Here is a 12,277-nt window from a genome sequence, read left to right on the forward strand (position 1 = left end):
TTGAACCACCAACCTTCTGGTTCGCAGTCAAATGCCCTAGGCACTATGCCACCAGAACTCCTCAAGTGGTCTTTTGCTGTCCTACACCAGCTAGTCACTGCTCTGATCCCTGCCTGGTATCTCCACCAAAATTCCTTATCTATCTCCCTTTTCTTTACTAACAGAACACTCATTTCATTCCTTGTAGCCAGAAGTGGCCAACGACATATACATGAAGTGATCAAGGGGGCTTCTGGGAGTGTACAGGCTGACTCAGCTGTGAAGAACATCTTTTTTTCCCTTCTTCCTTCCCTTCTTCTAGCTTCCTGCACAAGCTGTGGTCATTTTGGCTGGTTCTCAATTGGCCATCTTGAAACCATGAGGGGAGACTGAGGATGGTAGTGTCATGAAGATGAAAGCCATGTACTGATGGAGCAGAAAGAGTGGAGTCTGGGACATTGATGATGGCCCTTGGCTGTCTACCTCTGCCTTCTTTATGAGTAATCAAACTCTTGCCTTATTTAAGCCACTGTTCCTTTAGGTTTTCCTTACTAGAAGGTGAATGTAATTCTTATCTGATATATTTTTTTCCAACCTGAAGTCTGCCCTTCTGCTTGCTGTGTCTCGGTCTCTCTAAATGATACCTTATTTCCTAGCTCATTCAGGTTTAAGAACCAGGGGATATCTTTAACTTCTCCTTTCTTTCTTCCCTCCTCCTCATCCAGTTACCATACACATCTGCACCCCTTCTGCCACTATCCTTGTAAGGACTTCATTACCTCTTGTCTTGCAGTGGCTTCCTAACTGGTTTCTCCATCTCTGATCTTTGCCTCTTCAATCTATTTTACACTCCTGGCAGAGTACTTTTCCTGAAGAATAACTCTAATCAATCTTGCTACCTTTCCCACAGCTGTCCATCATTTTGTCTTTGTCCATAAAAAAAAAAGTCCCCACTTTGGAGCAGAGCAGTCAAGCCCCTCCACCATCTGGTCTCAGTCTATCCTTTCAGTCTGATTTCTGATTCCTCCTCAGACACCATCCTTCAGGCATACAGGGATGCTCTGAGAGCCTAAAACACACCTAAGCTCTTCCTATTGCCATGCCTTTCTTTACTCTGTTCCCTCTGGTAGAATAACTTCCTTCTATCCAAGGAGGTAGAAGAGCCAGCCCCTCTATGGCATCTTCCTTAATCCCCCTGACTAGAATTGCTTTCTCCTGCCTTTGTTCCCATAGAACTTTGTATTGCTCTTGTGACAACTTTAATTCTTGATATAATTATGATACGTTATAAGGCAGAATATGACAAAGACCATGTCTAACTCATGGTATCCCTTTCAAGAAGCTTCTTCATCCAGTAAATAGCAGGGTTTTGATAGATGTTTGTTTAACTGAGCTGAATTAATCAGGTAGTCACCTTATACTTAGCCAGGATTTATAGCCTTGGAAACCCAGTGGTGGTTGCTGTGACCTGGAATCGACTCGATGGCAGTGTGTTTGGTTTGTTTAATCTTTACAGAAGCACACTGCCACATCTTTCTGATGCAGAGTAGCTGGTGGATTCGAACTGCTGACCTTCCAGTTAGCAGCTGAGATCTTAACCATTCCACCACAAGGGCTCCTTTTAACTCCCCTAGCACTCATTATACTCTTGTGATGCAGTACTTTGCCTGATTATTTGTCTCTCTTATTAGACTAGGGGAGCTCTGGTAGCATAGTGGCTAAGACACTTGCCTGCTAACCAGACGGCTGGCGGTTCAAACCCACCAGCCACTCCTCGGAAGGAAGGTTGGGCAATCCTACTTCCGTAGTGATACTGCCTCGGAAACCCAAGGAGGGGTCGCTATGAGTTGGGGCCGACTCGACGGCACATAACAACAACAACATTAGACTAGGGGTTACAACTTTTTTTTTTTTGAAGTCATGGACTCTTTTGAGAATCTAATGAAAACTATGGCCCTACCCTTTCACCATATAAATGCATACTGTCATGGAGTTGATTCAGACTCATAGCAATCCCCACTGGGTTTCTGAGGCAGTAAATCTGCATGGAAGTAGATTGCCCGGTCTTTGTTCCATGGAGTGGCTGGTGGGTTTGAACCGCCAGCCTTCTAGTTACTAGTCAAATGCCTTAGGCACTGTACCACCAGAGCTCCTAATATAAATGCACACTCGTGTCAAATTTGTGTACAATTCTAGTGGGTCTATAGATCTTCTAATGTCTGTCTATGGACCAGCCAACCATGGACACCAGGCTAAGGACCTCTTCACTTGGGTGTAATCTATCCTTGTGAAAAAAAAAAAAAAAGGCTGTAGACATTCCAAGTTATCTAATGAATAGCATACAAAGTGGAGCCCCATAGTGATATGAAATGGAGCAAGCCAACAAAAGGGAGGAGATTCTGCTGCAGGAGTCACCCAGTGGCCACACTGGGAGACCACCCTAGTCTTGTGTATTGACAAAGCATTTCATACAACACAAACACTAAGAGGGACCTTAGGCAACCTTTGGGGCAATGGGTCCCAAACCTGGGTGTGAATCCAAATCATCTATAGAGCTTTTCAAAACAGTCTTTCAAGACCCAGTTAAACCCCTGGGGGATATAATGGGAGATATTTCTTTTTACAAAGATCCTCAGCTAATTCTGAGATTTACTTGGGTTTGAGAATCACTGATGTGGTGCAGTCTTCACATGTTACAATGAAGTTTAGCAACATGCCCAGATATACATCGTTAGATAATAGTATAACCTGAACAAGAACACAAATATCTTGACTCCTAACCAAGGACCTCTACTGAATACCTCTGTGTGCTTTTGATACTGACTAGTGGAAATTAATGCAAGAACAAGGATCCTGTGAGACTCAAAGGTAAGATTCTGATGGTGTGCTCATTTTCCACGGGACTAGTGAGGGGAAAGAGACAGGATCCAGTGGAGTGCTGCTTTCCTTCACTGGTAGGGTTTCCAAGGAACTTCTGACCTCAGCTCACCTACTGCCCAGAGGTGGTGATGTTGGCTCCTACTTATATTCATGGCATGGTTTTTCTTTTTTCTATTTATGTTATGTGCCGTTGAGTTGGACCCGACTCACAGTGACCCCTCCTTGGGTTTCCGAGGCAGTATCACTACGGAAGTAGATTGCCCAACCTTCCTTCTGAGGAGTGGCTGATGGGTTTGAACCGCCAGCCTTCTGGTTAGCAGTCCCCATAGAACCCTTTTTTTAAGCCTTAAACAGGACAGAGACAAAACAAAGACAATCATCCAGATGAGGGGAAACTGTCAGCACGTACCCTGTACAGAGGCCGATGGATTTTGCTGACTCACAGCCAAGGTTTTCATTATATGTGTTAGAAAACAAAGCAAATCATCACAAGATCATGACTGGTGGCAAGTCAATCCATCACTGTCAGAGGTGGGACTACAGAAGACAGAGGTGGGGGTAGGAGGATGGAAGGATTGTGCTTAGGAGATGTACATAACTGCAAACTCAAAAAGTTTGAGGATTGTTTCTGGGGTTTCTGTGAGGTGGTCAGGTTATGACTCATGATCATGCTGCCCTGAGTCATAGTCACTAGGACCCCAACTTGTAACTTAAATTAGATAATATGCAGCTATTTTCAGGCAATCATTAAGGACATACTCAGACAAGTTCTCTAGCTCTTCCTGTAAGCCTGAGGGCAAACTTCCCCTCCCTGGGCTTGCCCTGGCCTTGTCTAAGCATAACCACCATGTTGTTGGTTTAATGGTCAGAAAGAACTCAAATGGCATCTTAACTTATGTCAAGATTCAAAATGGAGTTAGGGCTTCCACTGTAGAGTGCAGCCTTCCACAAACCAAGCTTTAGAATTTAAGCTCTAATGTATTCCCTCCCTGATCATAGATCTTATTTAAAATGCTTTGATCACACAGGTTGGTGTGCCTTCTTCTGTGCAGACTGGATGATGACTCCTTTAGATGGCTGCTTGTTTTAGAACAAGCTTCTAAGACCCCAGACAATATCCTTTCTGACAGCTGTGCACCATCTAATTTCTCCACCAGGCTTCACTATAATACCCAGTCTCCATTGATTGTCTTATGAAGATAAGTATGGAGCAGGGCCACATTAGAAGAACTACTTGGCCTGTGGTTAAGCTATAAACCTAAAAGTGGGAGTTCAAGTCCATCCATAGAATGTATCTTGTCTAAATATATATATAACTCACTTCATGGGCAGCGTATTAGCTTTCTGAGAAATTACATTGAAAGTAACTTTCATACAAAATTTAACAATTCTAATAATAATATCATTAATCCAGTCAATAGTATACATTGAAATACTAATGTGCAAAATATAAAGGAAAGTTTTTTCAGTTAAAACACATGGAAAGGTTTACGTAAACAAATTAATAAAATTTATGTGATAGAAAAGCCACGGTTTTTCTGAGCATGATTTTTCCACTGAGATTTTCCTCAGAGATATTTGACAGGTGAGAAATAGTTGCTGACAGAACTAACATCAGTTAGTGCAAGCTCAGCAGAGATACATAGAGAAACCACTTTCTAACACCCACAGTATCACTGGGTAGGAAAAATGAGAGGCAACTTTTATAGATGGAAGACCTATTCAGAGAAAAATGGAGTTGTAAATGTTAGTGTCTATAAAAATCACTACTAGAGTTTGTTAGAATGCAAATTCTTGGACCACATCTCTCAAGATTCTGATTCAGTAAGTCAAGAGAGGGTTTAGGAATGTACATTTTTAAACAAGCATCCCAAGTGATTCAGAGGTGGGATTAAACTTTGAGAAATCCTGCTTTGGAGTTTGCTTATGGGACATGGTGGTCAGAGATAGTACTCCTTTAGAGAAAGACAGTTGGAACTATACCTAGCCTGTTCCAGAAACACTTTGAAGAACATCAGGTAGAATTCTATTTGGGTTATGACTTTACAGCAGTGGTTCTCAACTAGGGGCTTTTTTTTTTTCTTTTCTTTTTTGAGTACTCACTTCCTTTTTTTTTAAAAAAAAATTTTATTGTATTGAAAATATACACAACAAAACAAACAACAATCCAACAACTTCTACAGGCCTAATTCAGTGACACTGATAACATTCTTCAACTTTTGCAACCATTCTTGTTATCCTTTTTCAAATTATTCTACCATCATAAACATAAACTCACTGCCACCTAAGCAGAAACTCCCTCACTGGGGGCAGTTTTGCCCTCCAGAGGACATTGGCAATGTCTGGAGACATTTTGGTTGTCGAAACTGGGGGTGAGGGGTATGCTACTGTCATCTAGTGGGTAGAGGCCAAGGATGCTATTGAACATCAGGGAATGCACAGGACAGTCCCTGCACAACAAGAATGATACAGCCCAATATGTTCAATGGTGGCAAGTGTGAGAAACCCTGTTCTAGTAAGTCAATGAGAAAGCAGGAGAGCATGGGTAGCACTGGAAAAGTGTATAGAAATGTAGAATTTTGGAGCTGGAATGGATCTTTGCACACACCTGGTCCAGTTCTCACAGGACAGAAGCACCAAAATGCTTGTTGAATTGTTCTGCTCCTTCTATTTTACAGAAACAGGTGGAAGAGTTGTTAAACCTAGAGGCTATTAGAGCTCATGTGAGCCCCTGGGTTTCTAAGCCCAGATGGTAATTAGATTTTGTGTCAATCATAGAAAATGAAATTCTACCATCAAACCAGATGCACAGCCCATACTTAGATGAATTAGGTACTAACAAAATCATCTCAATTCCTGGTTTAGGAGAAGGTTTTGGACAAATATGAGCAATCCAAATTCAAAACAGCATTTGTAACACCAGATGGGATATGAGCTTAATGCCTAACCCTCCGGTTGGAGGAACCTGCCAGCCTCTTTCCAGAGATGGGTTAATGGCCTATTAAGTGAACTGGACGCATTTGCTCAGCCCACACTGATGACATTGCTATATTAAGTTGGAGTATGGATGAGCATCTGGAAAGTCTCAGGTTGTTGCCAAATTGATCTGAAAGCTGAGCTTGTGGGGAAACTGAGCAAAAGGCCATTTGGATGTCTGGGATGAAATATTAGAACACAAAGTGGGAGATAGGCATGTGACTCCATTGTGAAGAAGCTAATTGAGATGGTCAAGTTTCTGCTACTGAAGAATCAAATCACTTGTGACCAAGAAACATTTGGATGCTATTGGCTCTAGGAGGTTCTGCTAGAATATTTTAGGACTAACAGATGAATAGGAAGCCAGCAGATGACTAGGAGAGAAGAAAAACATGTAACAAGTAATTCTCTCTGCAAATCAAGTGCTCATCGGCTAACCAGCACTTTATTTATTTATTTATTGTTAGTGGTTTGAACCCAGCAACGGTTTCATGGGAGAAAGATGAACCAGTCTACTTCCATAAAGATAATAGCTTGGAAACCCTAGGGGGCAGTTCTAGTCCGTCCTATCAGGTCACTATGACTCAGAATTGATTTGATGGCAATGGGTTTGTTTTGGTTTACTGAGAATCAGCTATCAAGAGTTTTCATTTAATGAAGATAGAAAAAAACTATTAGAAGGTTGTTTATCTTGCAATAGAGTTTTAAATAAATTTCCTTAGATATTTCTTGGGGGTCACCTCCTTCATCTCTAAAATAACTCCCTGAATCTAGTTTCTTCCACTTGACCTGATGGGTTAAGTACCAGATGAAAGCCAAGCACACTGCAGTGGGTTTGGGTGTGTGAATCATTTCTTAACCAAAATTATAGTCTAATGAAAAGCCAGTCATATTTGGACCATCTACCTGGGGTGAGAGAGAAAGAAACTTGATGAAACTAAAGGTTGAGTGGATCATGGGAATAGTTTATTGTTGTTATGTGCCATCAAGTCGGACCTGACTCATAACGACCCCTCCTTGGGTTTCCAAGGTAGTATCATTACGGAAGTAGATTGCCCAACCTTCCTTCCGAGGAGTGGCTGGTGGGTTTGAACCGCCAGCCTTCTGGTTAGCAGTCAAGTGTCTTAGGCACTATGCTACCAGAGCTCCTTGGAAATAGTTTAGGATTATGTAATTCTGAGGGGGGTTTGGGGAGGTAGTCCTTGACAAAATATCTGAGTCACCTCTGCCATTCATAGCATGGACATACTCAAGGGTTGTGAGATTTGGAAATCAGATGTGGTTTTTTACATTTTTCTAGGTATTTCCTTAAAAATCTTAAAATAGTTTAAAACTGAATACAAACTAGGAACAAAAACAACCAAGGAGCCAAGTCCTTTGGATGATTAGTTGGCACTGTGAAGGATTTCATCTCTCATGATGAGGCTATAACTGGTCCATTTTCTGATTTGTTTCAAACAAATAAGACCAACAAGGTTGTTTGGACCTCAGAGATTTAAGATGCTATGGAGAAATGGATATATGCTCCAAATTTTTCACTGAATTGAAAGACTCAAATGTGAAAACTACAGTATCTGCAATGGCTAGGCCTGATAAGAGATTAAATATGACTATTTTACAATTTCCACAGGACATATTTATTGAGCACTGCTCTACTGTGCTATGTGCTGGGGACACTCAGAGGAATATGACAAGGAAGATGAGAGAAAGACCTGCAAATACAAAGAACTGTCAAAGGACAGTGGCTCAGTGCCTAAGGCATTTGACTGCTAACCAGAAGGTTGGTGGTTCAAAGCTACCTGCCCCTCCACAGAAAGAACACTGGGCAATCTACTTCCGTAAAGATTTTCCACCTTGGAAACCCAATGGAGCTCACTATGAGTCAGAATTGACTCGGTGGTGGGTTTCGTTTTTTGGTTTGTCAGAGCATAAAGGAGGGAGCAGCCAACTCTGTTTGGGGCAGGTAAGAATGGAAAACATTTTCTCTTAAGAGGTGAAATATAATCTAAGTTTTGAGGTAGTATAGGATTTATTAGACTGGGGAGGAGGGAAAGGCATGGGTAAAAATGGCAAGGCTTGTTCCTAGAGTAGTAAGGTCAGTAAGAGCCAGTAAGGTTTAGTAACTGACCCATCTGTCAGTTTGTTGTACTATTGGTGGCTTATGTGTTGTTGTGGTGCTGGAATCTATGTCACTAGTGTTTCAAATACTAGCAGAGTTACCCACGGTGGTCAGTTTTAGAGTGGAGCTTCCAGACTAAGATAGACTAGGAAGAAAGGCCTGGAGAACTACTTCTGAAAATTAACCAGTGAAAATGCTATGGATCACCAGAATATTATCTGATACTGAGTTGGAAGATGGGTACCCAGGTTGGAAGCCACTCAAAATACACAGGGGTTGCAAGAAAGGATTCAAGCATATCAATGATCCTGAAAATGGTGTGGGATCGGGTAATGTTGTGTTTTGTTTTACATGGGGTGACCATGAGTTGGAGTCATGGCAACTAACAGTAACAAAAACAGAAAACAAGTGGGAATGTGGGTCTGGAACCCAGTAGAGTGTATAAGTTGGGAGTGTATATCTGGAAGTTACTTGCAGACTGAGGAGAACTGAAGGCATGGGCTGTGTGGATGGAACCTCAAAGGCAGAGAATACATTGAGGAAAGAAGCAGGGAATCTTGGCAATCACTTATGCCTAGGGGGTGGAGAGAAGAACGGAAACCAACACAAGATGCAAGGAAAGAGAGCCAGAGGCAGGAAGGAGACAGGCAAATTCACCAAAGGATGGGGTTTTCTGAAGGAGCAGGGAATCAGCATGGTCAAATACTGCACAGAGGAAAACTAGGAGGAACTCAAAAAACCAGCCCATGGAATTTGGTAATTAAGACCCCCAGCTATCTCCCTGTGCAAACACTGCCCTTCTGTTCTCCCATGATTGATTGCTCCAAGGAGTGTAGCTACCTGATGTAAACGTTCACCCCATAGGCCTATCTATTGTTTGGCTGGAAGCCACAGGAGTGAGTTCAGTTCCAGACCTGAAGGGTAACTAGGGGCCATAGCCTTGGGGGTCTCACCAGGCTCTGTCAGACCAGTAAACTTGGTCTTTTTTTATGATTTTGAGTTTTGTTTCAAATTGTTTTCCCATGCTATCCAGGATCTCCTGCACTAATTTCTTTCTGAGTGGAGTTGGAATCCATCTTATCAGCATGGGGCAACCCAAGGTGGTGGTGTCTAAGAGGGTGGGAAGGCACATTAGTGTTTTACAGTCAGGTGATATTTGTTACAAACAAATCACCTATTTAGGTATTTTTATTTTGTTTGTAAAAAATACATTAAAGCAGATTTAGTATTATCTCTACAGTTAAGTTCCTAATGCTTTTTTTTGAGTAGGAGATAAGGGTTACAGGAAAGCTAGTGGTTCAGGTATTTGTGCATACCTTCAGTCATATCTATGCTGCAACCTAAGAATATTAATAGTGTGGCAATTATGAAATAATGGCTTAATCAACTCCTTAACTGGCTTATATGCAAACTAGTTGTCTGCTCTGTTTACTAAGGACAAGAGTAAATGTTTTTAGATAAACTTTTAAACTGCTCTGGTGGCATAGTGCCAATGGCATTTGACTGCTAACCAGAAGGCTGGTGGAAACCACCAGCCACTCCTGGAAGGAAGGTTGGGCAATCTACTTCCGTAGTGATACCACCTTGGAAACCCAAGGAGGGGTCAGACTTGATGGCAGTGAGTTTGGTTTTTGGTTTGTTTAGACCAATGTGGTAGTTAAGGTTATATGTCAACTTAGCTGGGTCTAGTTTTGAGTGGCCATGCATCTGGATGTAGTTATTCCCCATGGTGAGATTGGTAATCAACTCCATGGTGGAATCTACTGGAGCAGCTGAGTAGCTGCCTTAGGGATGTGGTCTATTTCTAGTATAGAAGGAGAAGCATTGAGAAAGGTCTACAGCTTTTGGTACACTGTAATCCTACCATGTTGTCTGCCAATCTTGGGATTGCTAATGGACCTGAATCAGTAGCCTGCTGTGTGGTTTGGCAATCTTGAGACTGTGCCTTTTTACTTGTCAACCTTAGTTTTGTCAGGCTCAACATCTAGTAGCTGCCCGAGTGAAGAAAAGCCTGTAGCTTCAGTGGGCTGGGAGCAAGAGGTAGAGCTGAAGCCCAAGGTTGAGGGGTTTTCACCCAGCCCCTAGAGCCTGGCATTTTGAACTTGGACTTCTAGCCTCCAGAACTGTAAGGGAGTAAACTCCTATTTGTTAAAGTCACCTATTTGTGGTATTTTCTGTTAGAGCGGCACAAGAGAACCAAAACTGCCAATCTGAAGAGGTACCAAGAAATAGCTTTGGGCTTCTGCATAGAAAACGCATTTCGGAACTTCTGTGCTCTGGACAAGTCAGCTTTTCTCAGCCCTTTAAATGGCCCCCAGTCTCTGTCCTATAGGCTTTTGCACATGTCCCTCAATCCCACCTGTCCTCCATCACCTGGGCTACCCAAGGCACACTGCCCTGTCCCTTCACTTTCTTTCATCTTCAGGTCCAGTATAGACTTTAGTCCCTTTGCTTTTCTAGACTAGTTGGGGTCCACTGCTCTGTGCTTGCCCAGCACCTGTGATTACTCTAGCATGAGGGGTTGTGTGTTCTCTCTGGTAGTTGCAAACTCCACCCATCTGCTTACATTGGATCTCTAGGCCTAGCACAGTGCTCAACACACCAACCAACCAACCAACCAACAAAAACCCAAAACAAAAAACCCCTAAAACTAGTTTTCATTGAGTAGATTCCAACTCATTGTGACCCCATGCGTGTAGAGTAGAAACTGTTCTCTATGGGCTTTTCATGGCTGTGAAGTTTCAGAAGTCGATTACCAGGTCTTTCTTCAAAAGTTCCTCTGGGTGGGTTTGAACCACCAACCTTTCAGATAGTAGTCGAGTGCTTAACTGTTCATGCCATCCAGGGACTTACATAGCAGGTGCTCATAAAAATAAATAAATAAGTAAACAAACAAACAAATAGATAAATAAATAAACAAACAAACCATGATGAATGAATACAGTTTGGGCTATTAGGGATGCTTTTCATGATTTAACTGTTCAGAAAACAAGTTAAAAAACCACTGAGCTAGGTAGGAAGATTTTGGCATGCTTTGGTTCGTCAGGGTATGTCTGTTATTGGGAGCTGGGAGACGCATCGTGCCTGAGTACAAGAATACTTGGTTTCTGTATTTGTACATTTGCTTTAGTAACAGCAATTCCTTTTTGCTGTTTTTTTTTTTTTTTTTAAAGGTTGAGGGGTTTGAAACGTGCCATCTTTTGAAAGATGCTTATTTACATACAAAGGAAAAATAATTGAGTTGGTCTAGATTTAACAGGAGAATGATTACATAGACTGAAATTAAAGTAGTTAGCAAAGAAATTTATTCAATTAGGAAAAGTTTAACAACAGATTTGCACCTCAAATTTGAAATTTAAAAATTTAAGAGGGCATTTAAATACCTGCATATTCATTGTAGAATAAATTATATTTATAGAAAGAACTATTTAAAAATAATATTTAATAACATAAGAAAATTATCCTAGTATAGTATTAAGGGAAAAAAATAGGATTCTTTCTCTGACTGGTGGGCAGGAGCAGATTACCCAATAAACAAGGTAAGCACAGTTATACTTGTGCTTATTTACTAGTCTGGTAAGGGCTTACCTTGCTCATTGGGTAATCCAACACTGCTGGTAGGATTAAAGATGATTTCAATTGTTTTGTACTTCTCTGAATTTGTCAGTCTCTAAAATGAGTATGCCTTATTTCCATAGTGGAACAAAATGACAATATGGGCAATATATGTTTAAATGTGGTCAAGTGGAAAGATCACAGAGTTTGTGGTCAGAAAATGGGAGATGCAGTCCTGATCTGTTTCTTATTGGGGCCCTGTGACAATGGGAAAATCATGTGACCTCTCAACGGGTGGTGGGGGCTCACTTATTCAGAGTCTAGAAGGGGAAGGTGGAGATGAACTGGCAGAAGGTCTGGTTTTTCATGCCTCTGGCACTTACCTCTAGGTCAAAGCTATCAAAAGCTGGGCGCAGCCTCTCTCTGCAGGTCAGACAGTCCCTCTGACAATTGCTGAACACACTGGAGAAGAGGCTGAGCAGCAGGAGGTCACACAGCAGGATTTTCATGGTGCAGGAGTGGAAGCAAGATGCTAAAACACAAAGGAGGGTAGGCTGCAATTAGTAGAGCCCTTCTGTGATGGGTGGTCAGGACTAGAGACCCTAACACAGGGGAGAACCCGCAGGAAAGAAATTCTTCTGAGAGAACAGTATAAAGGCCTTGAGATTCACTCCCTGGGAGGGAGTGGATTGTCAAGGGCACAGGTTGCCTGACCCTGTCCATGAGGCCTAGAGTCATATCTAGAGTATGGCAGGAATGGCATGTGCC

General features: G+C 41.9%; 1 protein-coding gene across 1 annotated transcript in view; it reads right to left on the bottom strand.

The window, feature by feature from the left end:
* The window catches only part of PNOC (prepronociceptin), a 17,629-nt gene extending 5,611 nt beyond the window's left edge, over positions 1–12,018 (bottom strand). Inside the window, exon 1 of the mRNA XM_007938727.2 lies at positions 11,893–12,018. Within this exon, the coding sequence (XP_007936918.1) occupies positions 11,893–12,018 (126 nt within the window). The remainder of the gene's footprint in view (positions 1–11,892) is intronic.
* Between the last annotated feature and the right edge of the window lie 259 nt (positions 12,019–12,277).

Source organism: Orycteropus afer, unplaced genomic scaffold (genome assembly GCF_000298275.1).
Source record: "Orycteropus afer afer isolate SDZICR_OR568_19922 unplaced genomic scaffold, OryAfe1.0 scaffold00053, whole genome shotgun sequence".
NCBI lineage: Eukaryota > Metazoa > Chordata > Mammalia > Tubulidentata > Orycteropodidae > Orycteropus > Orycteropus afer.